The sequence below is a fragment of the Nicotiana attenuata genome, chromosome 3, assembly GCF_001879085.1.
Source record: "Nicotiana attenuata strain UT chromosome 3, NIATTr2, whole genome shotgun sequence".
NCBI lineage: Eukaryota > Viridiplantae > Streptophyta > Magnoliopsida > Solanales > Solanaceae > Nicotiana > Nicotiana attenuata.
Window position 1 is genome coordinate 17,608,370 of NC_031991.1, and position 25,151 is coordinate 17,633,520.

The 25,151-nt window shown below is 36.5% G+C and overlaps 1 protein-coding gene across 2 annotated transcripts; it reads left to right on the forward strand.

Moving 5' to 3' along the window:
• Window positions 3,164-24,035, forward strand: LOC109223357 (K(+) efflux antiporter 3, chloroplastic). 2 transcript variants are annotated; one of them, XM_019387638.1, is made up of 19 exons: window positions 3,164-3,594; window positions 4,332-4,712; window positions 6,004-6,105; window positions 7,209-7,289; window positions 13,640-13,741; window positions 15,125-15,202; window positions 16,986-17,054; window positions 17,346-17,396; window positions 17,779-17,917; window positions 18,022-18,113; window positions 18,196-18,330; window positions 18,433-18,614; window positions 18,687-18,822; window positions 19,250-19,321; window positions 19,406-19,498; window positions 19,607-19,768; window positions 20,059-20,148; window positions 20,225-20,386; window positions 23,479-24,035. In XM_019387638.1, exons 1-19 carry the CDS (start codon window positions 3,553-3,555, stop codon window positions 23,743-23,745), a joined length of 2,436 nt encoding a protein of 811 aa, XP_019243183.1. In that variant the 5' UTR covers window positions 3,164-3,552; the 3' UTR covers window positions 23,746-24,035. The 2 variants fall into 2 exon arrangements, with proteins under 2 accessions (XP_019243183.1, XP_019243184.1); XM_019387639.1 differs by having other exon boundaries at window positions 17,779-17,892; window positions 18,012-18,113.

The window sequence follows — 25,151 nt, forward strand, 5'->3', positions numbered from 1 at the left end:
TTGTTGTTTCGGGAGTTGTAATAGGTTTGTTATGTCGTTTGGAACTTCTATGCAAAATTTGAGATCATTCTGACTTAATTTGATATGGTTCGGCACGAGTTTTAGAAGTTGAAAGTTCAAAAGTTTATAAGTTTGATTTGAGTTCTGAATCATGGTTTTGATGTTGTTATGTGTGATTTGAGGTCTCGATTAGGTTCGTGTTGTGTTTTAGAACTTGTTGGTATATTCGGACAGGGTCCCGAGAGGCTCGGGTGCGTTTCGGATGTGGTTCGGATCATTTGGGAACATGTTTGTTGATGCTTGTTTTGGCTGGATTTCTGATGTGACCGTACCTGGGGAAATTTGGACACAAGTTCGGAGCCACAGGCGTGGCAGGTATAGCGCAGAAGCGCAATTTGGAGCTAGGGCAGGAGTTTGCAGATGCGTAGATTCCATCGCATCTGCGAAGGCGCATGTGTGGTAGCGTGGGCGCAGAAGCGGAGGGAGCGCATATGCGGAGCATTGTCCTCGCACCCGCTACGTCGCAGAAGCACAGTATATTCCTCAAGTGTGAGAGGTCGGCTGGTTAGTTGTTTTCGCAGAAGCGGATTAGTCGCAGAAGCGACTTTTGTGATGGGGATGTCACAAATGCGAAGATGCCTGGGCAGAAGCTATATATCGAGGGTTTGGTCATTCTTATTCACATTTTGAGATTTGGAGCTCGTTTTTGGGTGATTTTGGAGAGGATTTTCACCACATGGATTGGGTTAAGTATTCTTGACTCGGTTTTGATTATATTTCATGAATCTATCTTCGATTTTGTCATTTGGATAATGAATTTTAAAGACAATCTGGGGATTTTTGTCTAAACTTCCCTAAAGTGAAATTTTGAGTTTTGAACATTGACACGGAGTCAAATTTGAGTGAAACTAGTATAGTTACTCGTAATTGAATGAGTTGTCGGATTTTGTGAGTTTGGTCAGGTTCCGAGGTGCGGGGCCGAGTTTGACTTTTTGGTTTATTTTGGACTTTTGATTAAAGATTCAACCTTTATTGATTGAGTTTGTTTTCTTTGGCATTATTTGATGTTGTTAAGTTGCTTTTGGCTAGTTTCGAACCGTTCGGAGGTTGATATGCACGGGATGGCATTTCTAGAGTGTTGTTTGTCTTGCTCGGTATTTGATTTGACTTGTTCAAGGTAAGTAACATTTCTAAACTTGGAATTGAGGGTAGTTTTCCCTGGAAACTGTGTTATTTGTGATGAGTTGGGGTGACACACATGCTAGGTGACAAGCGCGGGTGCGTGCACCAAGGTATTCATAATTTGGGTAGTTTTTAGGCTATTATATGCCTTATTTTGCGATTATGCTCCTTTGATATCATGTTTTCTCATTTATGTGACTGTGTGGGATATTATTCATGTTAGATATCATGCCTATGCTACTTGTTCAATTTGTTGAGACATGATAGGGCTATTTTCGCCATGTTGAGCTATTTGCCTTAGCCGTAGTCATACTGTATAGTCATGATAGTTATATCTGCAGGTTATATCTCGGTCTCTGTGTATTGTAGATATGCTGTCACACATGTTATTGGTGTCCATGTACATGACATGAGTTTGAACTGTATTTGAGACAGTTGTACTTTCATTCAGAAATTGGTTGTAGCACTTTTAGTATGCTCATGTACTTGTGACACAAGATTCTGAATTTTGGCTAGTTGGTGTCAGAGTTGTTATATCTACTTTAAAATTTTATAGCTTTAATTCTTATTGTATTGCTTTAACTGTCTAAAAATTATTAATTTTGTACTAATATTGGCCTGTCTAGCAAGTGAACGTTAGGCGCCATTACGGCACCGCAATTGGAATTTCGGGTCGTGACAATACACATATAGAAGACGTTCATGGAATGCCATGTATGAATAGATTAGATGGACGGACACATTCTTTCATCTTATTTATAAGGGAATACATAAGATGCACCCTGAACTTGTCTCCAAAAGTCAGTTTCCAACTCAACCTTTACGGGCTCTCTTTTTCCACCCTAAACTTGTCCGAAATAAATTTAATACCTCCTTGAAAGATGACGTGGCAAAGAAAAAAAAGAATCCTCTTAAACGCGAGTGAAGAGCCAAAAAAAGGTTAAAAACTCATTAAATTGTACACGTGTCAAATATTTATTGGATATTATGTATCTAGTACACTTAATTAGCTGTTGCCCTCTTCTTTTTCTTTTGCCTTTTCTCTTTCTCCAACTTTACTTGTCTCTCCTCTTATTTTTCTACCAGCAAAACCTCCATTGTTGCTGATCCCCCTTCCTCTTCCTTACAGAAAACTAGGATGAAATATTAATCGAAGGGTGCAAAAATCATCGGTTGTATTTTCACCTTTGATTATTGAAAACCCATGAAAATGCTTTAACATGGAATAACTCAATTAAACCATAAATCCCATTAGATGTTGGCCAGAAAAATTCCTCCGACACTGGCGAGCTTCCATTTTCTCTGGTCAACCTCAAATCACATTCATATCTCTCTTCTCAACCATTTTCCTCTTGGTATTACAATGCCAAAAATCTTAATTAACTTGAAAATTAATTTATCTAAATTAAAAGTTTTTAATTGGGGTGAAGGGTACGAAGGAAGTCTCAGAAAAGAGATTTTCAGAACAAATATAAGAAAAGAGATGCAAATTTATAAATAAAAAAATGATAAGATAAAGGAGTAAATTTTTTATAAAAAAAGTTAAAATCAAATTTAATCTGGTGTGGTAATATGTGGCCAAGACATAGGGAGCGTATGCAATACTTTTCATTGTGCAACCGGTTATATATATATTTCAGGGAGCTATTAAATTCACTTCCAACAAGTATAACGCCATAAAGATTGAGTTGAAAATTTAATTTTAGGGACAAGTTGAGCGTGCAACTTTATGTATTTTTCTTATTTATAACAAACAATAGGGATATTTTCTCTCTCTCAAAATTTATTTGCCAAAACTATTACTCTGAGGGGCAAATTGCTATAAATTAGAGAAGTTGTCATTACGGAGAACCAATCGTCCATCCACATTTTCGGGATTTTGGGTTCGGATAAATATGATGTGGCCGTGTGGGACATCCAAAATATTGGAGAAAGAAAAATATGGAAAGAGAAAAAGGAAAACCAGAAATTTATCAACATTTTTAGCAGGCCACGTAAACAGCGGTCTTTTGTCAGAGAAATCCTCCAAATCCATTTTCGTCCATGAACCAGTTATTCTCTGCTGCTACAACAGACATCTCTACTTAGCTCCTCAATCTAGATTCTCCGGTTCTCTCTCTTCCCCTTAACACCCCTTTGTCTTCCTCTCTCTAAACAGCGTGGCCACTCGTCACCCTCTAAATTCTTTCTTGGATTTTGCTTCTGTTACCACTAACTTTTCATTCTCAGTTTAAAAATAGACTCATAATAAAAACAATTCGATAATCTGGGAAAGTCTTCATGAAAATCCATTTTTGGGTTATTGGAGATTTGCTCAATGCTTAGTGTCTTTCGTAAATCTTTCACTTTGTTGTCTTCAAAGTGAACACTATGTTTGACTTGATCCTTCATTGTCCAGGTCCCAAGGCCAAGGTATGACTTTCCATATATGTTCATAAATTTGTATATTCTTTGAGTTTGTAGTACTTTGTTAGTACACTCAATGATATCCCGCTCTAACTAAGTTCCACGTGCCCCTACACGATCCATGGGTCAATTTTCATGATTCACCGTGTGCCGTGTGCCACCCACATTGTTACAGTATTTATGACCCCACACCGTCACTCTGTCAGCGCCATACTCATCTCGCTGACCTAGGCTGTGATACCAAGTGTTGTTCTAAAACAGCCCAAAAATACTATTAATGTGGATGTGAAATTTTGTTTGCACACCCAACAACTCTAGTTCTAACATTATTTAATCTTAGTATTTCTTTGCCAATTTATGCTATGGTGGTTGTTGGAGTGGACTGCCTTGAAATAATTGTCTTTTTACTATCTTTTTAAAGCAAAGTAGTCCACTATGTGAATTAGAAACTTGTTGGAGGCGGCTACGTGAGTCCTCTATCCATATTTCAGGGGATTCATTATAATTTGACTATTTTTATGGTGGTCGTCAACCGACCACTACCACATAGTGCTGATTACTTAAGTTTGTCCTGGTGCTGCTTTCATCTGAATATCTGCTTTTCTTTCATGTTCTTTTATAGTCTCTCTACATCTGTTTAGAATTCTCTAGTGAAATATACTCAAATTAATTAGATTTAATTGTAGTTTCTTAAGGGCAATATCTTGGCAAGTGAACCCTTTTTCCTGATGTTCAACTTGCAGGGATATAATGTAATATCTCAAACGAGCTCTACCTGGTCCACTTTTACAGCATCTTATGTGCGCCGACATTATTCTAATGTATCATATGCCTGTAACAAATCCATTCATATTTCATCAGCTTCTTTGCATCACAAGATAAACCGTCCATTTTCTGGAACAAATGGTGTCTGCAAAAGTACACCATTTTCATTTTCCTGCGGTGGAAGAGGGGTTTGCATCTTAAAACACCAGAAGTCTTTGAGGAGTAAGTTTCAGATATATGCATCACTTGATGTTGCCAGTGCTGTTGATGTTATCAATGACCTCGGGATGGACACTTTGACATTCTTAGCTGTGACTGTACTGGTTGTTCCTGCCTTCAAGAGCATAAAAGCTAGCCCTGTGAGTTGATTACAATATTCAAGTCCTTTATCTTTGTTAGCTTCATAATCAGCAACATGTGTGCAATATTGGTTATGCGTGTCTGTATCATAAGATAAGTCCTTATTATTAAAAATTTCCGCTTTTTTAATCAAGTGCTATCTCCTTATGTTATTTGATACGTTAGTAAAGCTTCTCTTCGTTTAGTGAATAAATTTTGCTGATGAACTTTTTGGTCAAATAAGGCCTTAGCTTTCGCCAAGATTACCTTTGTTCAACATTGAGGTATTAATTTCTTGCTCAATCAGTATCAATGTTGCTGTATAGCAGGTAGTTAGTTTGGGCAATGTAGATATGATCTGGTGTAGCCTAAAAAGGAAAGGCATCCATGCACGTGACATTGATTTCTAAATATGCCCCTTTGGAACTGAGGATATCCAAAAATAAATTCGCGACAGTTTTTTACATCCCTATTCTTGTGTCCTACATTTGTCCAACATTGATCTTAGTGAATTATATGCCTTTATTCTCTATTGTCAAGATACCGATGTAAACAATCTCAGTTCAAATTGTATCTTGGATTCTGTTCTAAGTTAACTTTAGAGTGAGTAGGACCTACTTATCCATCTTACACCCTAGTTCAACCAAAGACTTATTTCCTTGAACTTGTTTTTTCCAATGAGAGAATAAAGCAGCTTTTGACTTGGTGAGAAAAGAACTTTGAATTGTTTATATTTGACATTTACTATACTTGCCACCCTCTGAGTCTATCTATCGAACTCTGTTGCTAGTGTTCAACATAACATATCAATCTGCTGAAAACCTTAGTACTATAACAGCCATTTTTAGTACTTGCACCGGCACTTGAGTCAAAATTTACATAACCTAGGTGAAGTGTTTGATATATTTTACAACTCTTCAAGAGGGTATTTGATGAATTTGGAAAATAATCTACAGTTCATAGTCTAGCTCAAGGCTCTTATAGCACATCCACATTAAGATTTAAAACAATCTAGTGACTCTTCGGGCTAAATGACTCTTTGGCTTCCTTGACAAAAACATGAAGTTCCTAGAAGTGATTATGTCTTTAATTACTTGACATGATGCCGTGACATGGCCTCCCGTATCTGCAAACACTTACTTTCTCATAGTTTATTCGTGAAAGCATGGGATGAATTTATTTGTAACCTAGAAATTTGTTGGAATCGCATCAAATTGCGTGTCACTGAAGTTGGAGATAGTGATTGAGTAGTACTGAACTAAAATTTGATCTCTTGTAGTCATGTGGTGCTAATCTGTTTATTGCTTTCAGATACTTGGTTTTTTCTTTGCTGGAGTTGTGCTCAATCAATTTGGGCTAATCAGAAACATCACGGATGTTAAAGTTCTTTCCGAATGGGGGATTCTTTTCTTGGTAAGCTCATTGATTGCTGTCATCCCATTTTGAGGGTTTAACTGTGCATGTAATGCCTAACAATCTAGTATCATTTTCTTCTCTCGCTTCTTTTGTTCTTGTTCTTCCTTTTCTTTTTTAAAAACCTTTTTATCTGCAGAGCTGGAATTTTCTGTTACTTATCCTAAGAACACTGAGAAATCTATTGATAGACTTGCATAATATGCCATGCATATGGTATTACCTGATATTGTATTCATCCCACTGCTTGCATTTAGACTTATGTGAAATAATTTGTTTTTCTTATGTACTGTGTATTCTCGGATGTAAAGATCAATCTCAAACAATCAATTAAATCTATGTGGACAAGCAAAGACCATTTTAATTAAGATCAGTGATTTTATTTTTGGTTGGATCAGAATTTTGTTTTGTCGTGGGAGGTGGGGGGTGGAGAATGGAACTGACAAGCGAATACATTATTTAATCTTGAAAAATAAAGGCTGATATTGCTGTGGTTTGCTAAAGTGGGACTATTGCAGGGTAAGGAAGCACAAAAAAGAAGAGAAAGCTTTATGTCTAGAACTTAGCTCTAAACGACTAGCAATATTTCCATGGAAACATAACCCAAGTAATCTGTATTTCAAAAGGTTCTAGGTTTCTTTAGACCTTTCCAAGTTCTGTTACTTCTGTTTCAATTTATGTAAATCTATTTCCTTTTTAGTCTGTGCCAAAAAGAATGACCTCTTCCTTATTTGGAAACAATTTACCTTTATACAATGATTTATAGCCACACAAAGTATATGTGCCTCATTTTACACCACAAGTTCAAAAGTCTTCTATCTTTTCTTAAACTCCATGCCCAGTCAAATGGGTTCGCATGAATTGAAACGGATGGCGTATATCTTAAATGGAGGAATATGCTCTGTGTTCCATCTGCTAGAATTTAAATGTTGCCCCCTTCATTTCTTTAACATCACAGGATTACGGATTCAACTTGTTAATTCAAAAATTTTCTCTTCTCCCATTTTCATCATATGCTGTATTCTTTCTCTTGTATTGCTTGTTTTTTGTTTGTTAAGAATGTTGCAAGGCTGGATTTAACTGAAGGAAGTATCATTTTACAGCTTTTTGAAATGGGATTGGAGCTTTCACTTGCACGCTTGAAAGCTCTTGCAAAGTTTGCCTTTGGCATGGGACTGACTCAGGTATTTTGTCATAAAATATTTTGAATCGCCACATTTGATGGATTACTTATATAATACATCTCATCGCTAAAGACCATCTATTGTTTCAGCAACAGACATTTTATTCTATTAGATTTCCTTTAAGAAGTTACAATGCTTTCGCGGACAGGTTGTGCTTGAGGACAATGCATCTCCTTCTTGAGACATTTGTTACAGTTCTTGTCTGATATTTTAGGAATTAGCACGTGGCAGATATTACATGGGATATGGTTGTACATAGAGTAAAAGTTGATTCTCAGCTTTTGGAACCATTTCCTGGCCGTTAGGAGTTTCGATTCCATTGCATCTTTCCAATGAGACTAACAGGGTGTCGGGTATTGCTATCTATAGAGCTACCACTAAAATATGGTTCTCATTCCCCCTATCTTTCTTTCTATCTTATTATTGTGGTTTCTGGCTCATGGATAGTCACTGTTGCATAACAAATTCTATAGATAAAGCTTAACGGATAATATACGGACAGATACACGATGTGTGTGTGTTGGAATCAGCCACTTTCATCAAGGAAGTCCTCACCTCATCTTCTTTGGTTTTTATCACATCAGTTTACTCTCTCATCTAATCTTTGTAGCACGTCTTGACATGAGTGTGGTTGATACATAAAGGCTTACACTCTGGTGTTGCTAGAGTACTTTTGTTTTTCTTCAAGCACCACCTGAGCTGATAGTAAATCACTCATCCTCTGCTCTATTTTAGGACAGAAGGTTTGATTCACTCTACCAGCCAATTTCATTCTAGACCTGATTAAGGTACTACTATTAGTGGAAAATTCTGCAATGAAAACCTTGAACTAAACCAACAAGGGTGTGGTAGAGTGGTAGTCGGGCCCCAATGCTGGTACCGGACACAGGGTAGGAAACATAAACCCAAAAAAAAAACTTGAACTAAGAGAATGTCCAATCATGTTTTAGACTCTCATAATTATTTTGTTGATTTATAGTAACAAAAAAGATCCACATAGGGGATACTTACTAGTTAGGAATAGGCTTTTAAATATTACTCCCTTTATTTCAATTTGTTTTAACCTTTTCCAAGTATGATGGTCAAATTTACTAATTCTCGGTGTGACTTCGGACATAAATTCAGAAAGTTTGAAATAGAATTACATATTTAGAAACTACATAAAAGTACTATAAGTCACAATAATTAACAATTGTTGATTGGCTTGATTATTAGGAAAGATTTGATTTTGATTGAGAAAGATTTCATTCTAAATGATTTTAATTGATTGTAAATTGATTGTAATTTATTTTCCTTCCTAAAATAGTCATAGAACTTAGTGTCTAAATACCTTTGCTTAGGAATGTAAGAAATACGCTGAAATACAAGAAGCCTTTTCTTCTAAAAAATCTAAATGGTATCAGAGCCATTGCTGCCTTTTTGAGGTAAGTTATCTCCCTCACAGCACTAGAGTTCCGTTTTTATCAAATAGGTCGAGTTTTCTCTCTCTTGGTGGCTGTTCGCAACACAAACCCCTTCTGGTTCCGTCAAGACAGATTTGGTTTCCGGCAAGGCAGATTATTTTTGAGCAATTTTCTTCAAATTTCCTTCTGATTGGGCAGAATTCAAAGAGACGGTTTCCGGAGAAATCTTGTCTTCAGATGAAATTCAACTTCTTCGTCGTCTCCTAGCCGAACTTTACTCCGCTAATGTTGCCACATCTAATTATGTGTAATCAGGTACCGCCTTTGCTGCTCACCTTATTTCTTAGATTGTTGAATCTGGTGCAAATAGACACATGACAGGCTCTTCTAAAGGCATTCAAAACTATTCTCCGTGTCTCAGAGGAGATAATGTTAAAATAGCCATTGGTTCTTTAACAACTATCTCTGGAACATGTTCTGTCGCTTGTACTCATAATATTAAACTATCATCCGTGCTCCATGTCCATGCGTTCCTTGTCAATCATTTATCCGTTAGTGCCATCATCAAAGCTCTAAGCGGTAAAATCGAGTTCTTTCCCGATCATTGTATTTTTCAGGATCTTGAAACAGGGAAAAGGATTGGCAGTGGTAGATTGCATGATGACTTGTTTATCTTAGATGGAATTCAAAACTCTAGTCACGCCTTTTTTGGGGAAAGTAAGGATGTCAACCAAGAAATAATACAACGGCATAGACTGTTAGGACAACCATCATTTCTTTTTTTTGAAGAGGTTATATCCCGATTTATTTTCAAGGACTCAATTTGATTCTTTGTGCTGTGATGCGTGTGAATATGCCAAGCATATTAGAAACACTTATCCTGTGAATGATAATAGAAGCACAACTCCATTTATGACTATTCATTCTGATGTATGGGGTCCTACACAAACCGTTTCTTTGTCCGGTAGTCGATGGTTTGTTACTTTCATTGATTGTTTCACTCGGATGACTTGGGTATAGTTGTTAAAGCCAAAAGTTGAAGTTTACTCTTTTTTTAGTCATTTCATAAGATTATTTGTACTTAGTTTGATGCCAAAACAAAAATCTTGAGAACTGACAATGGTAGTGAATACATGGATAAAAGATTTGTTGCTTATTTGGAGTCGAATTGGATAGTCCATTAGACTAGTTGTCCTTACACTTGTGCACAAAATGGGATCGATGAAAGAAAAAATAGCCATTTGTCAGAAGTAGCACGATTCTTATATGCACCATGCATCTACCAAAACCTTATTGGGGGATGCTATTCTAGTGAGTGCCTATCTTATCAACAGAATGCCATTTAAAACCCTCAATTTTCAAAGTCTTCTGGAAGCTTTAAAAGGTAAAATGAATATATCGTCCCTCCAAAGGCGTTTGGGTGTGTTTGCTTTGTCCACACTAGAAATTATGGGAAACTTGATCCTAGAGCTATGAAATGTGTTTTCATTGGGTATTCTATGACACAGAAAGGTTACAAATGTTATCATCCTCCCTCTAGGAGATCTTTTGTTAGCATGGATGTTACTTTTCGAGAATCTGAGCCCTATTTCAGTATTACCTTATTACCTCTTCATGGGAAAAGCAATAAGGAGGAAGAGGTGATCCTACCTAATTCCATTACTGGACCTCTTGATGACATTGTCATAGAGGAAAGTGAAATTGGAGAAAGAATTCAAGAAGAGACTATTGGGCATTTGGATGGGCTGGATTTGAAAACTTACTCAAGGAAAAATAGTTTAGAAGAAGCCATCATGCAATCTACTGAAGATGAACCTTCTTGTACTGGTGAGTTATCTACATTTCCTAATGAGTTAGATGAACCTATTGCTTACAAAATAGGAGTCAGATCTTGTACCACCATACACCCTTTATCTAATTTTGTCTCATATAATTCTGTCTCCCTCCTATAGAGCCTTTGCCTTGTCTATTTCTTCTGTGTCTATTCCCCAGAATTGGAGGGAAGCTTTTGCAGATCCTAAATGGAAGCAAGCTATGATTAAAGAAATGAAGGCCTTGTCAAAAAATGAGACTTGAGAATTTGTCACTTCACCACCAGACAAGAAGTTGGTTGGCTGCAAATGGGTCTTCACTGCAAAGCTGATGGCTCGGGTGAAAGATTCAAAGCAAGATTGGTGGCTAAGGGATTCACTCAGACTTATGGAGTAGATTATCAAGAGACATTGCCCCTGTTGCTAAGATGAACACTATTAGAATTCTTTTATCTTGTACATCTAATGTTGATTGGGACTTGCAACAGTTTGATGTTTCATGGAGACTTAGAAGAAAAAGTGTATATGGAGATTCCTCCTGGATTTGATACTGCACAAAGTCAAGGAAAGGTATGCAGATTGAAGAAAGCCTTGTATGGATTGAAGCAATCCCCCAAAGCTTGGTTTGACAGATTATGCAAAGCAATGATCTCCTTTGGTAACGAACAATGTTGATCACACCCTCTTCATAAGACATCATACGGTAAGCTCACTCTTCTCATAGTTTATGTTGATGATATAGTAATGACATGAGATGAGAAAGAGGAGATGGCCCGATTGAATGTTGGCACATGAATTTGAGATTAAGGATCTAGGAAAATTGCAGTAATTCTTGGTAATTGAGGTGCTAGATCAAAAAAAGGAATCTTTATTTCTCCGAGGATGTATTCTGGATGTCTTGAAAGAACTGGTATGACAAGTTGCAGACCCGCATAATCTCCCGTTAAAAGCAATCACAAGTTACAAAGCGGAGTTGGAGAGTCAGTTGATAAGGAGAAATATCAGAGGTTGGTTGGAAGACTTATTTATCTCTCCCATACTAGACCAGACATAGCCTATTCAGTTATCTTGGTGAGTCCGTTAATGCATGATCCCCGAGATCCTCATATGCAAGTTGTCTTTCACATTTTGTGGTATCTGTAGTCCGCTCAAGGGAAATGTCTAATTTTCTCCAAACATGATCACCTTATCTCTGGATGATAGAATATCTACATCCGGTTACTGTACGCTCGTAGGAGGAAACTTAGTTACTTGGAGAAGCAAGAAGAAAAGTGTAGTTGCTAGATCAAGTGCGGAGGCAGAATATAGAGCTATGGCCCAGGGTGTTTGCGAACTGCTTTGGCTACAAAAGCTATTAGAGGATTTGAGATTGTCTGAAAAGGAAAACATTCCTTGTACCGTGACAATAAGGTTGCCATCAGTATAGCTCATAATCCAGTCCAGCATGAGTGCACGACCGAACAAAGCATGTGGAAATTCATCGACACTTCATCAAAGAAAAAATTACAACTGGTGTCTTGAGTTTGTTTAATGTGCCACGGAAAAACAGTTAGCTGATGTGTTTATCGAGGGCTTCAACAAACGAACTTTTCATATGCTGGTTTGCAAGTTGGACATGTGCGACATCTTTGCACCAACTTGAGGGAGATGTTGATTGACTTAATTATTAGGAAAGATTTGATTCTGATTGAGAAAAATTTGATTTTGATTTTGATTTGATTTTATTCTGATCGATTATAATTGATTGTAATTTTTTTTACTTCCTAAAATAGTCATAGGACTTAGTGTATAAATACCTTTACTTAGGGATATAAGAAATACGCAGAAATACAAGAATCCTTTTCTTCTTTTAAAAGATCTACAACAATTCAACATATCTAAAAACTTTTTGCAAAAAACTACTTTCTTTCCTTCTCAAAAGAAAAATTAATAACTATTTGCAAAAAACATGGTAAAAAAAACCTTATTTGACTCCCCAAATAGTAATAGGTTCATTCTTATTGAAACAGAGGGAGTACTATTTTTCTTTTTTACTATTACTATCAAATATATAAAACTTAATTTTCACTACTATTGTTATTTGATTTTGGCATGATGATGATATAAGTTGAGCTTAAAGAAAGAAGTGAAGATTCATATCGCTGGCCCCAACTTTGTTTAGGATTGAGACGTAGTAGTAGTTGTTGTTGTATAGTAACGAAAGCTCAAAGCTAACGGTGTGTATAAATTGCGAACCTTCCTTATCACCGTGTCTCAAGAGATATCAGTTTATCCGCTTATGTTCCTTCGTCTGCCGTTAGCATGATGGAGGAGCGAGGGCAGCTCCATCTCTTCCTTACCAGGTGGAAACAATCCCCTTCTTGTTACAGGCATGCTTTTCAAAGCCAGAGTTCCCACCCTTCTCTTTCTCTTTGACACATTTCTATTTAAGTTCTGTTTAAGACTTCACAAATCATGATACACCAAGTGTTTCTTTTTCTGTTTTCATTACATGGTTGTGTGTAAGTTGGGGAACCCGTTAGCACTTGTTATTGTACTTTTATTTGTTTCAGTTGGTTTTCAGTGAAGGTTTTACTTTCTTAGCTAATATCTTTGTAATGAAATGCTAAACTTAAATCTGGATGAGCTATCTCTTGGGCAAAAAATTATTTGGGAAAAAGAAAGCATGATGATAAAGGGCTGAAAGGATCGGAGATGGGACGAGAGTTTTTTGTTATACTTTTGGGAAAAAAGCATTTGCATTAGTACATGCAACATTGTATTCTTTGTGTAATTTTTTAGCTTACATTGTTTGCACTATTTTATGCCCTTCATAATTTGGAAATATTTAATAAACAATATTGATTCAAACTGATGAGGAAAAGTTTGCCTCTTAAGCAGCTAAAAATTATATCAGGCCCTAGGTTTATTTCTGTCCTGCATCTGAAGGATATTCGTACTCATGTACTGAGGTCTTTCTAACATCTTTTTGTTGAAGGTTGTTATGAAAGTCAAGTATGTGCAAATTTTTGGGTGCTCTAGTATAATGGAATGCTTGAGTTTATCTATTTGGTGAATTCCTTTAGGATATTTGTACCTAGGTACTATGAGGTCCTTCTAACATTTGCCTTGTATTTTCTTGTTCGTTACGTTGAAGGTTGTATTATCAACCCTAGCATTTACATCATTCGAGCTTCCACCTAATGATGCTATTGGAACAAAGATTCTGGAGTTTCTTTTTCACTCAAGGCCTGATCTGGTAAGTCTTCCTTTAGGAACTAATTGTACTGAAATACCTCTGCGTAGTTGACAGAAAGGCCTTTATGGAAGGCTAGAAATATATATAGATACAGGAGTGTGCATGTGGTATGTTGGTATACCACATAGAAGAAAGAAACCCGACTGGGTAAATAGTTAACCAGACACGACTAAGTAGTTTGTCAGTCCTTTCCTTCGTTTACTCTATTTAGCTCTTCATCATTTCACCATGTTTTTTTTGGTTATATTGTTCTGTTGATTAGTCCCTTGTCATTTTTCACTTTCGTTCTCTTAAGGAAACCAGAAAGAATGGTGCTCCTTGCTAAATTGCAATCATGTAATTGTTGAAGCAATCCATTACTTCACGTTGTTTTGCCTTCTTTCATCTTAATTTATATATGCTACTGTACTTTTACAATGACATCTGTGGCAGAACAGCATGGGCCACTGTGAATATCATTCGTTTAGGTATATTCATATCGTAAAGGTCAACCAATATTTATGTTATTTATTCATACAATTGATTTCCTGAACCTTCGCTAACTTAGACGGTTCACAAATTCAATATTTGTAGAGAGAGAGAGAGTGTTCTGAATAGGCGTGTCAACGGCTTAAATAATAAATTGAAGTATTCTATTTCTAACAGATGGTACATTTCACAAAATATTTTCTTATGCTTGGGCGAAGAAAAAGTATCAGGTTCGAAGGTGAAGTGGCATGTTGAAGATTTAAAATTAGTTAATAAAGAGTATTCCATCTTCAACAGCTTAAACTTTGAGATGAGACGGTTCAAAAATTCAATATTTGTATATGTGCCTCAAGTACATTTACGTGTTGAAATAGTTTTGAGCATTTTCAGCTAGTGGTTAGGCTTATCTGCTCTAGGCTCTGAGGCTTGTCTGATTCAGGTTTCATCGGGTGTGAAAGGAATGCGTCACCTAGAGATGTTAATAAGACTACAGAAAATAACTGCTGTAGCAGGCAGATCATGCAAGTCATATCTGGGGCTTGAGAAAGTCATTAGAATCCCCCATCAGCCGGTGGTCCTAGAAGGCAAGGCTTCATAAGAAAGGACAGAAGGCTTCTTCCTTTTTTCTTTTTCATATTAATTTATACAGTAAAATATAGATACTCAATTGGTACTTACTTACCATCTACAGGCACCTTTATCCTCTTTCTGCTTCATCAGTGGCTTACTGGATGTAGTGATTCTTCTTTTTCTTTTTTTTCTTTTTTCATAGAGATATAAACAATGCTTTTCTCTTCTTCTTCTTTTTCCTCTTTTTCGTCTTTGGGCATAGTTATTTATTAGGCACTTACCCACCATCTACACTCTCCTTTATCCACATTTTGCTTCTTCATCAGTAACTTATTTAGGATGCAGGTGAATATTAGAAGTGTTGATGAGGCTGTAGTGATTGGTGCCGCTCTCTCTCTATCTTCTTCAGCTTTTGTTCTGCAGGTAATTTATTATGCTACAATGCCTGGTTTGCGAATGAACTCTGCAAATCGCTTTTTCTTGTTAAAGATTCATTTCTGCGGAAATATTTGGCATCCTATTAATGCTATTTTGAGTGTAAATCTGCAACAGCTGAACATTGAACTTTTAGGAGATATTTATCATGTATCCCTTGTTAATGGCATTTTGGGTGAAACTTATTTGATTACTTTAGTTACTGCTGACTAGGCTTCTGCTTATGATATGGCTGTGACTTTGTCTTGCAACTATCATAAAACTTCTCTGATGTCTGACTCACTTCTATTTTATACTTCAATTCTTTTCCGTGATGACATACTTCAATTGTTTTTCGTGATGACAAGACTAAGTTCTTTTGAAGTTTGCAAAGTACTTCCTCTGTTTCAATTTAAATGACACACTTTCCTTATTAGTCCGTTCCAAAAAGAACGACACATTTCTATATTTGGAAACAATATAACTTTAAACTTTTCATTTTACCCACTTTACCCTTAATGAGAACTTTTATAGCCACAAAAATATCATGGCCCCACAAAGCTTTTGGCCTTTAAGCTTTTAGGACCACATGTTTCAAAAGTCTTTTTTTTTAAATTTTGTGCCAAGTCAAACTACATCATCTATGTAACACCCCAGACTTTAGACAGAGTCCCATATCGGCAAAACACAAGAGGGATGCTGGGTATATAAGTTAACAAGACTTAGACCCTAGTGACGCGTTTTAAACCCGTGAGGGCCTAGGTCCTGAGCGGACAATATCACTAGCGGGCTGGGCTGTTACAAATGGTATCCGAGCCACTCTTGTGTCAGCCTTGCCGATGGTGGGTCAAAGTTCAACTGAGTTTAGGCAAATCCCGGTTAGGCGGGGCAAACCTCAGTGCTGAGTCTAGGCGAATCCCATGCGGTGGGCAAACATCAGCAAGGATGCTGAGTCCCACATCGGCCCACATTGGCAAAACACAAGAGGGTTTTAAACCCGTGAGGGCATAGGCCAGAACAGACAATAGTACTAGCGGGCTGGGCTATTACAATCTAAATTTAAATGGAGGGAGTAGTACATTGTGCACTTGATACATCTTATCAGATTTTGACCACTAGCATAAATGATAGAACAGCATCCTGTAATTAAAATGTATCCCCATCACACAGTTCAGCATCTATATAACTACAAATCATGTAGTTGCAGTCCTAGATCTGTTACAACTCTTAATGCCATGGACCCGTTGTTTAGCTGGTGCGTGACTCAGTTTCTCTTGTCCTCATTCCTGTTTATTTGCCTTTATGCGTAAATAGAAAGATTTTTTAAAGATTGAATTTTGGAATCGAGAGATTCTGTATGGTACTGACGGTTATGACACTTTTGGAATCGAGAGATTCTGTAAGATAATACAGAGATAGCATTCTGTTGCAATGAGAGAGAAGCTTCAGTAGCACCCTTTGTTTCCTGACATCTAGACCTTTTCAAGCTAATATTTATCGTGGCTTTATGTAGTAGACTTACACAAATATGGAATTTCCTACTGATGCTGAACCTGTTCTTAGAGAACTTTCATGTGTATTCTCATTGTTACCTCTAGTTTTCTTGCTTTAACTTTCTTCCTTTTTTTTTATCCTTTTTAACTTTTCGAGAATAATTTCCAATAATGAAAAATAAATATATCTTCTCTTTACTTGCTGAATTTATGTGGGGTTTACCCTATGTCAGCAGAAGCTGAAATTATTGCTTGTGAATATATCAATGGGTTCTCTACTCATTTTGGTATAATTTTAGATTCTTGCAGAGAAGGGTGAGCTTCCAACTAGATTTGGCTCAGCTACTTTAGGAATACTTCTACTTCAGGTTCTATTTTCATCTTTACATTCAAGAAAATACATTTATCCCATCCCTCAAGGGGAAGTAAAAGAGAGACAAGAGAAATGAAGAACTAGTAAAGGAACTAGAACTTTTGATATTCGTATAGGTCTAGATGTTTGACATATAAATGCTCTTAAGGCACATCACTTGCATTTGGAATGGCGAAAAGGTCTTGTTCCTTTTCTGCATTCTGTCCAAGGACAATGGTGTGAATATTCAAGGACATGTTGCCCGTTTAGTTTTCCTCATTTGTTCTATACTGCTTGATATCCGCAGGACATTGCTGTTGTGCCTCTTTTAGTCATACTACCGGTGCTGGAGACCCAGGTACATGGAGCTTGGAAACCTGTAATGTAAATAAATTTTCTTTGATGCAGTTAGTGGGAAAATATTGAACTTAAAGTTGATGTCTAAGCATCATTATCTTAACTAGTACTTAGATATTTTTTTTCCCTGAAGGAAGAGAGGTAAAAGTATCTCATACATGGACAATATTTTTAATTGCAAGAGCTATCAATGAGTTTTAATTTAGCAAAATTTGTTCCCAACTGAGTCTAAATTTCCTCTGCACGGGTATGTGCATTAACTTTCCTTAAATTTTATACAGATGTATGATCAAGCTAACGGACTTGCCATTTCTTGTTTTTGCACTACTGCTATATGTGTTTATGACTACCATGAGTATTGTTTGATCATCAAATCTCTGCAGAATTTGGTAGAAGAAAGTATTTTGCCAATGCTTGCTAAAGAAAGTCTGAAGGCTTTAGGTGGACTGGGGTTGCTTTCTCTCGGAGGGAAGTACATATGGAGGCGAGTTTTTGAGGTGCTCATCCTTGTTCTTTGGCCAAGTATAAAATGTAACCAGGGGAGAATATAGGAACAGTGAATAGATACACTTATATTTTTGCTGCTGAAACAACAAGTCGTGTTTATCGGTTATAGGTTGTTGCAGAAACGAGAAGCTCGGAAGCTTTTGTTGCACTCTGCCTTTTGACTGTTGCAGGAACATCACTTTTAACACAGAAGTTGGGCTTTAGTGACACGGTCAGATATATCTCAAACAAGTGATGCCAATTGAGGCAGATAACAGTTCGGTTTATCATTTGATATTTATCCCATGGTGCAGCTTGGAGCCTTTTTAGCTGGGGCTCTGCTAGCAGAGACAAACTTTCGTACTCAGATTGAAGCTGATATAAGGCCATTCAGAGGATTACTTCTTGGACTATTTTTTGTGACTACCGGAACTTCTATTGATATGCAGGTATTTCCTCCTAAGTATGACCTTTGTTATGTACTGTAGCATGCACTCTTTGTGGGCCTGTAATCCTTTATCCATTTTCACATAATTCTTAATCTCATGCAGCTTCTTTTCCGTGAGTGGCCAAATGTGCTTTCCCTTTTGGCTGGTCTGATTGTTATCAAGACATTGATCATAACAGCAATAGGTCCCCGAGTTGGCCTATCCCTTCAGGAGAGTGTGAGAATTGGATTTCTTCTTTCTCAAGGAGGTGAATTTGGATTTGTGGTCTTTTCCCTAGCAAACAGGTGACTTTCATCTGAAGTTCTGTGAAGTAGAATTATTTTCTTCAACGTAGTAACGATGCCATTTTATTGTAGGCTAGGAGTACTGCCACTTGAGCTAAATAAACTACTTATTATTGTTGTTGTGCTGTCTATGGCACTGACTCCACTACTCAATGAAATTGGACGGAAAGCTTCTGAGTTTATTGGTGAGAAGTTTGACAATGAGGATGTAAGTCTTTTACAAGTCCTTGAGTTTGAGGAATGTTAAATATTGAAATGAGGCTGATTACGCCATGACCACTATCTCTCTTTGAATATTATCCCATTGGTGTCTCTCTTGAATCTTGAAATTTCAGATATGAAAACTGAGTTACTGTAGCAGCGAATTAAATGCATTTTAGTTTCAGAAAACACGTTAGAATGCAAACTTAGTTGAGATTCGTGTGTTACACGTAAATATAATTTAGTAAAGATGCTTGATTGCCTCACCTGTTGAGGAAAAAATGAGATGCTTTATTGTCTTTCTTTTGAGGTTATTTGCAATAGAGCAGAGTAGTTTTCTAGGGTCCTCATACTCTCTCTCCCTGATCTTCATGAATCAGAAGTTACTTATTCTAATAACTACTTATGTAAAGAAAAATTCATGATCATTTCAGAGAACTGCTGAAATGGCAAATTTTGATGTGAGCGAACCAGTAGTTATCCTTGGATTTGGCCAAATGGGTCAGGTAATGCAATTGTCAATCACTGTTGATAAGGAAGAAGCTCTGCTTTGTTTTTCTGATGCTTTGTTCTTTTTTCTCTCCACACAGGTCCTCGCCAATTTATTGTCAACACCACTAGCTTCAAGTGATAGCGAGGAGTTTCGCTATGTTGCTTTTGATCTAGATCCTAAAGTTGTAGAGGTTATTTCATTTCATAGATTAAGTTGTCTGCTACTTGCAACATTGCATGTTCTTATTGGAAAATCAAAGGAACTGGTTAGTGATATTTTGTCCTTGTTACTGCAACAGGCTTCTAGAAACCTTGGTTTTCCTGTTCTCTACGGTGATGGTTCACGTCCTGCAGTTCTGCAGTCTGCTGGTATATCTTCTCCAAAAGCAGTCATGGTCATGTACAGAGGAAAAGATAGGACCACAGACGCTGTTCAGAGAATTCGACTAGCCTTTCCAGCGGTACTTTATCCCCCTCCCTGTTGTGTATCACTGTATTGTGGGCTGAAATGGAAAAGTGGGAGAAAAAGTTAAATTTCACAAATTGAAGCAAGGATAATCCAGATCAAAATGGATAAGAAAGTTTACATAGCAGAAAAGTACAAAGCTGTGACTAGTATTTTTGTGCATTGTTAGATACCCTCAGCACATGTGGACTCTTAATGACTCATCATAGTGTCATGTTCCGGGTCTATCACCTCTTGAATTCTGACCTTGTGCTATTTCTTGACTGAATATGTTAATTTTTATAGGTACCAATATATGCACGAGCTCAAGACATGATGCATTTATTAGATCTGAAAAAAGTAGGAGCAACAGATGCCATTCTTGAAGGTGCAGAGGTACAGCAATGGCAATTCTTCTTTTTCATTGCTTCAGTGTATGTGGAATCTGATCACGCCCTATATATTCCTGCAGACAAGTTTACAGCTGGGGTCTAAACTTCTAAAAGGGTTTGGTGTCATGTCTGATGATGTAACTTTTCTGAGTCAACTTGTTCGAGATTCTATGGAGCTGCAAGCCCAAGAGGTTGTTGATAAAACTGATGATCAAGTGTCTAAAGTTATGAAACCATTGCAGGTACTAATTAATCGTTAAAGAATGCAAGTTCATGCTTCATTTCTACATGTTTGAATGAATATTTATTATGAATTTACTAGTATTGGACCATTAAGATTGTATGTCTGTGGTGTGACATTATTTCCAGTACTAGTAGTCTAGCACTAGCTGGCTTTCCTGTGAGGTGAACTAGGGTTTCCTAGTGGTCTAGCACTGATGATCAAGTGTTTTTCGTATTTCATCCTTATACTTTTTCTTTTTTAAAGTCAAGTTTTCATTACTAAATACCAAAACAGTGTCAAAGTATGTACAAGATGTCTATATATATATATTAAATTTGCCAGTTGCCTATACAACATTATTCTTTGTTTACATAAAACATACAACTGTTTATTTCTTTCATTCCATACGCATACAAAGAGAGTTTTAGTGTTAATCTTTCTCAAGCTTCCCTCCTGTCACTGCTGATCCAGTTCCACTGTCCTTGATAACACCCACAACCAGGGCGCATTTAGCTCGGCTCTGAACTGTGAAGTCAATCTGCAATGCAACAATAATACTATCAAAAGAACAACTATGTGTTATGGATTTTAAAAAATATGCAAGCAGCAAGAAGTTGAAAGTAGGATTGAAAAACTGTCTCTAAAATTTTATTAATCATAGGGCTTTAAATAGCCAAATAAATAAAGTAGTAGACTCCTCCTACAACTAAATTACTAAACTCTTACTTATAATTAAAATTCTGAATCTTCTAGCAGACTCCTCCTAAAACTAAACAACTAATTATTCTAGAAAACAGTAGTAGTAACAGATGCAAAATCCAACACTCCTCCTTGCTTCTGTTGCTGCAGTATAAAAAAGAAGGTCATCCTCAATTCCTTCTTCTGCTATTAGTGCTTGTGCATGAGCATCTTTTAACTTGCACACTTTTGTAACAGGACCTTTTTGTTTGCAATTTCCACATAATGCATCAGGTCTCCACAATAAAATTTTTTCAAGTGTGTTTTCTTTTTGCAATATTTGCAATAAGGATAATCGACTTTTTCTTTTTGGTGGTTCGCATAAAAAATACCCTTAGTAACTTTGTCTTGTCTGAAGGCCCTTCTTTGCTCTTGTGCTTGAAGAGCACTTATTAATTCTGCAACAGAGATGGTAGAGAGATATTTAGACTCTTCCAGAGAGGAAATTTTGGATTCAATTCTCTCGGGAATTGTCACAAGAATTTTACAACTATCCGTTCATCTTTGAAATCCTCGCCAAGCAACCTGATTCTATTGACAATTAAAGAAATTCGGTCAGAATACTTAGCGATGGTCTCATCATCTTGCATTCCAAGAGATTCAAAATCTCTTTTCAAATTTAAAATCTGATTTTGTCAGCCTCATTCACTTCCTTGATACTCCTGTTTGAGTGTTTCCCAAGCTTCTTTTGATGTCTCACATGCAATGATTTTAGAGAAATTGAATCTGTAACTGACTTTTGAATTACAGTTTTGACTTTGTATTTTTTGGTTTTCTCATTTGAATGAGCTTTGATTTGGGCAAGGGTAGGATTTGCAGGAAGTGGTTGTATAAGTCTGTCTTCCATTACAACTTCCCATAGATCATAAGCTTCAAGAAAGAGAGACCGCTGCTTGCCATTGTTAAAAATTTGGTTAAAAATCGGTATGTGTAAAAATGCGTATGGTTTAAAAGTGGTTGAAATTGGTTGTTTTTCAGCAAATTCAGAGATCCGTCAAAATTAATGGAGCTCTAATACCATTGTTATGGATTTTAGAAAATATGCTAGCAGCAAGAAGTTGAAAAATAGGATTGGAAAACGGTCTCTAAAATTTTATTAATTATAGGGATTTAAATAGCCAAATAAATAAAGTAGTAGACTCCTCCTACAACTAAATTACTAAACTCTTACTATAATTAAAATTCTGAATCTTCTAGCAGACTCCTCCTAAAACTAAACAACTAATTATTCTAAGAAACAGTAGCAGTAACAGATGTAAAATCCAACACTATGCCCGATAAATTAAGATAGAGGGAAGTGACAAATGTAGTGAAGTTGACATAGTTGACAAACTAAGAGTAAGAGTCCTCGATGGAAGATAAAGCATGCTCCTTATGAAAAAAGAAAGAGTGTATTTTAGAATGTTCACTCTCCTTTTGTACAGATTTTTACCGCTTCTAAAAAGTTCTTGTTCAGTTATACATATTGGCACAATATCATCATGCTTATCAGGACAGGAGTAATAAATTAGAGAATAGAACTCTTCAAATTTTAACTTAAAATGTTAAATAAAGTGTGAACAAAAAATGAGTATTATGAAAATTAATTCTCTCTATTTTCTTGCACAAAAAATAATTTAATTTAAAACTTTTTACATTCATTATTTTTTCTATAAAAATGACAATATTTATTGCCATACTCCATTGCTACCATGTAATACACATGTTTTTTAGCTAGTAATATTTGAAAAGGGAGGAAATGTTAAGACACAAATTGAGGAGAGCAAACGTGTTCCCTGAAGTAGATATTGTCCGACCTTGGGCACTTCCCTTTTTTTCTTTTTGTTCTTTGCAAATTGCAGACGAGAATGATAGTTGATTAATTGATTCCAAAGATCTAAACCAGTAGGTTTTAGTCACAAATTTTGACTTGTGCTCGATTGAGAAGGCTCTCAAAACTGTAGTTAGTTTGTAAAGATGATAGTCTTTTAACCACTTAGTATGTCCACCCTATTTTACTTTAATTTTACCATCATTTCAGGAGTCAAATATTCCACAGAACTCTTTATATTCTAAATGTCTCCTTTAGTATATATCTTTAAATTGGTCCTAAAACTAGAGCATATTAGTAAAAAAATGAATTAATCAAAGTCCAAACCTTACCTTATAATTGGTCTATTTACCTAAACAACCATACTTGGTCGTGTACAACGAGACAGACACACAAGAGTATGTTAAAGTAAAAGGCTTCTGATCAGTTTAAGGAGTCGGGACATTAGGTTATTTGTTTCTGTTGATTATGCTTATCACTCCGAGCTGCAACAAATTCTATGTTCTTTCACTGATTATTATGAGAAAGCTGGGATTAATATGGCTGTTAACGAATTTTATTAGGTAAGAGTTGCAGACTTTGTCCAGAACGGGAAACCCGCGCTATCACCCGGAATAAATGATACAAACCAGGATTTGATGGATAGAAGTTACAGTTCGGCTGCAGCTGATGAGTCACCTGATGATGGCGAGGGCAATCCATCTCCATCTCATGATTTTGAAAACGAAAACCAGCTGTTTGAGGAGGCTGACATAGAGAATGCATTTCCAGCTAACTCGGAAGGTGGTGGTATGGAAAGTGATACAGGTGAGATCTCCCATCTAACTTAGAGCGGGCAGCTGGTTCTGCAACTGCCCACTCTAAGATAGGCAAATCTTGTATTTAGAGGCATCCAATATAGGTCCCTTCCAATTTTTGACAGATTTATTGTTTACGAGCATGCTAGGAAATTGGCGTACATAATTGAACATTTGTTAGCAATCATATATTGTATATAGTCGAGTTTAAGGGACTGGGTACCCAATTTAGCTAGATTTTGTTGACTCACCCAAAAAAAATGTAAGGTATATTTAGTTATTGTTTTTAGTCTGCATCCAAAACGAGAAAAATTGTCAGGTGATTCAATTTTTTTCTATAATGGTAACAGTTTTCTATATAGAGAAGTGCACCATACAAGTTGTAAATTGATAAAGAATTACACAGCAAAATGCCAGTAAAGATCCTATGTGTACCAATAGTCAAAAATAGATTCAGCGTCCTCTAAATATTCTTGTTTACACCAAAAATAGAACAGCACGAAACAATTCATCTTCAGCTTTTGAATGGTGCTGTATTTGTCTTCAAAGCACCTCTGATTCCTCTCTTGCAAGAAGACAGTTACATGTTGGGACGATCTTCCATCTCTCTTTCTGACCGGAAAAGTTGCCATCTTTGCTCCAACTAGTTAGCACATCAATCCGGATATGGAACATATGCTGTAAATGTAACTTTACAAGAAGCAGCAACTGATCAAAGGGTTTTAAGGAAAATAAAAGATACATATCATTTATATATGATGAAACCTTTCTTCCGGACATCTGAAAGACCTAGTCTTATTCATCTTGCTGAGTTCATCCTTCATGTCATTACAATTATCAACTTCTCTAGTATAGCGCCCCGCACAATGTCCTACATACACGACCTTGACATATACTTGGAGGGTGTTTGGCTAAGCTTATAAGCTGGTCAAACTGGCTTATAAGCACTTTTTGGCTTATCTACGCGTTTGGTAAAATTAAAAGTGCTTATAAGTGCTTATAAGCCAAAAGCCATAAGTTGGTCTCCCCCAACTTATCAAATTTCAGCTTATAAATAGTTTAAGTTTGACCAAAATATTTACTATTCTATCCCTAAAATACTTCTTTTTAAAACAAAACTCTTCGTATACCCAGTTCTTTAGCTGCATATTATTAATTTCAGCACTTCTATCCAAACACGTAACTGCTTATGTTTTAAATCAGCTTCAGCACTTAAAAGTGTTTTTCAGCACCTAATGATTATCAGCTACTCTAAATCAGCTAAGCCAAACGGGCTCTTAATTGCGCGCCAATCAACATGTATTACTACATGTTTATTATTCAGAATAATGTGCTTGATATTGACGTTTGATAATGGAGGGAGTTAGTTTGGAATGGATTGAAAGAGTAAGTGTATTTTCCCCTCAAAAAGGTGGCGCAATGGCGTGGTTGACAGCGTG

Coding starts and splice junctions, on each gene's coding strand:
- LOC109223357 (XM_019387638.1), top strand. CDS start 3,553: ATGTTTGACTTGATCCTTCATTGTCCAGGTCCCAAGGCCAAG. Junction 3,595..4,331: donor GTCCAGGTCCCAAGGCCAAG/GTATGACTTTCC, acceptor TTCAACTTGCAG/GGATATAATGTAATATCTCA. Junction 7,290..13,639: donor TTGGCATGGGACTGACTCAG/GTATTTTGTCAT, acceptor GTTACGTTGAAG/GTTGTATTATCAACCCTAGC.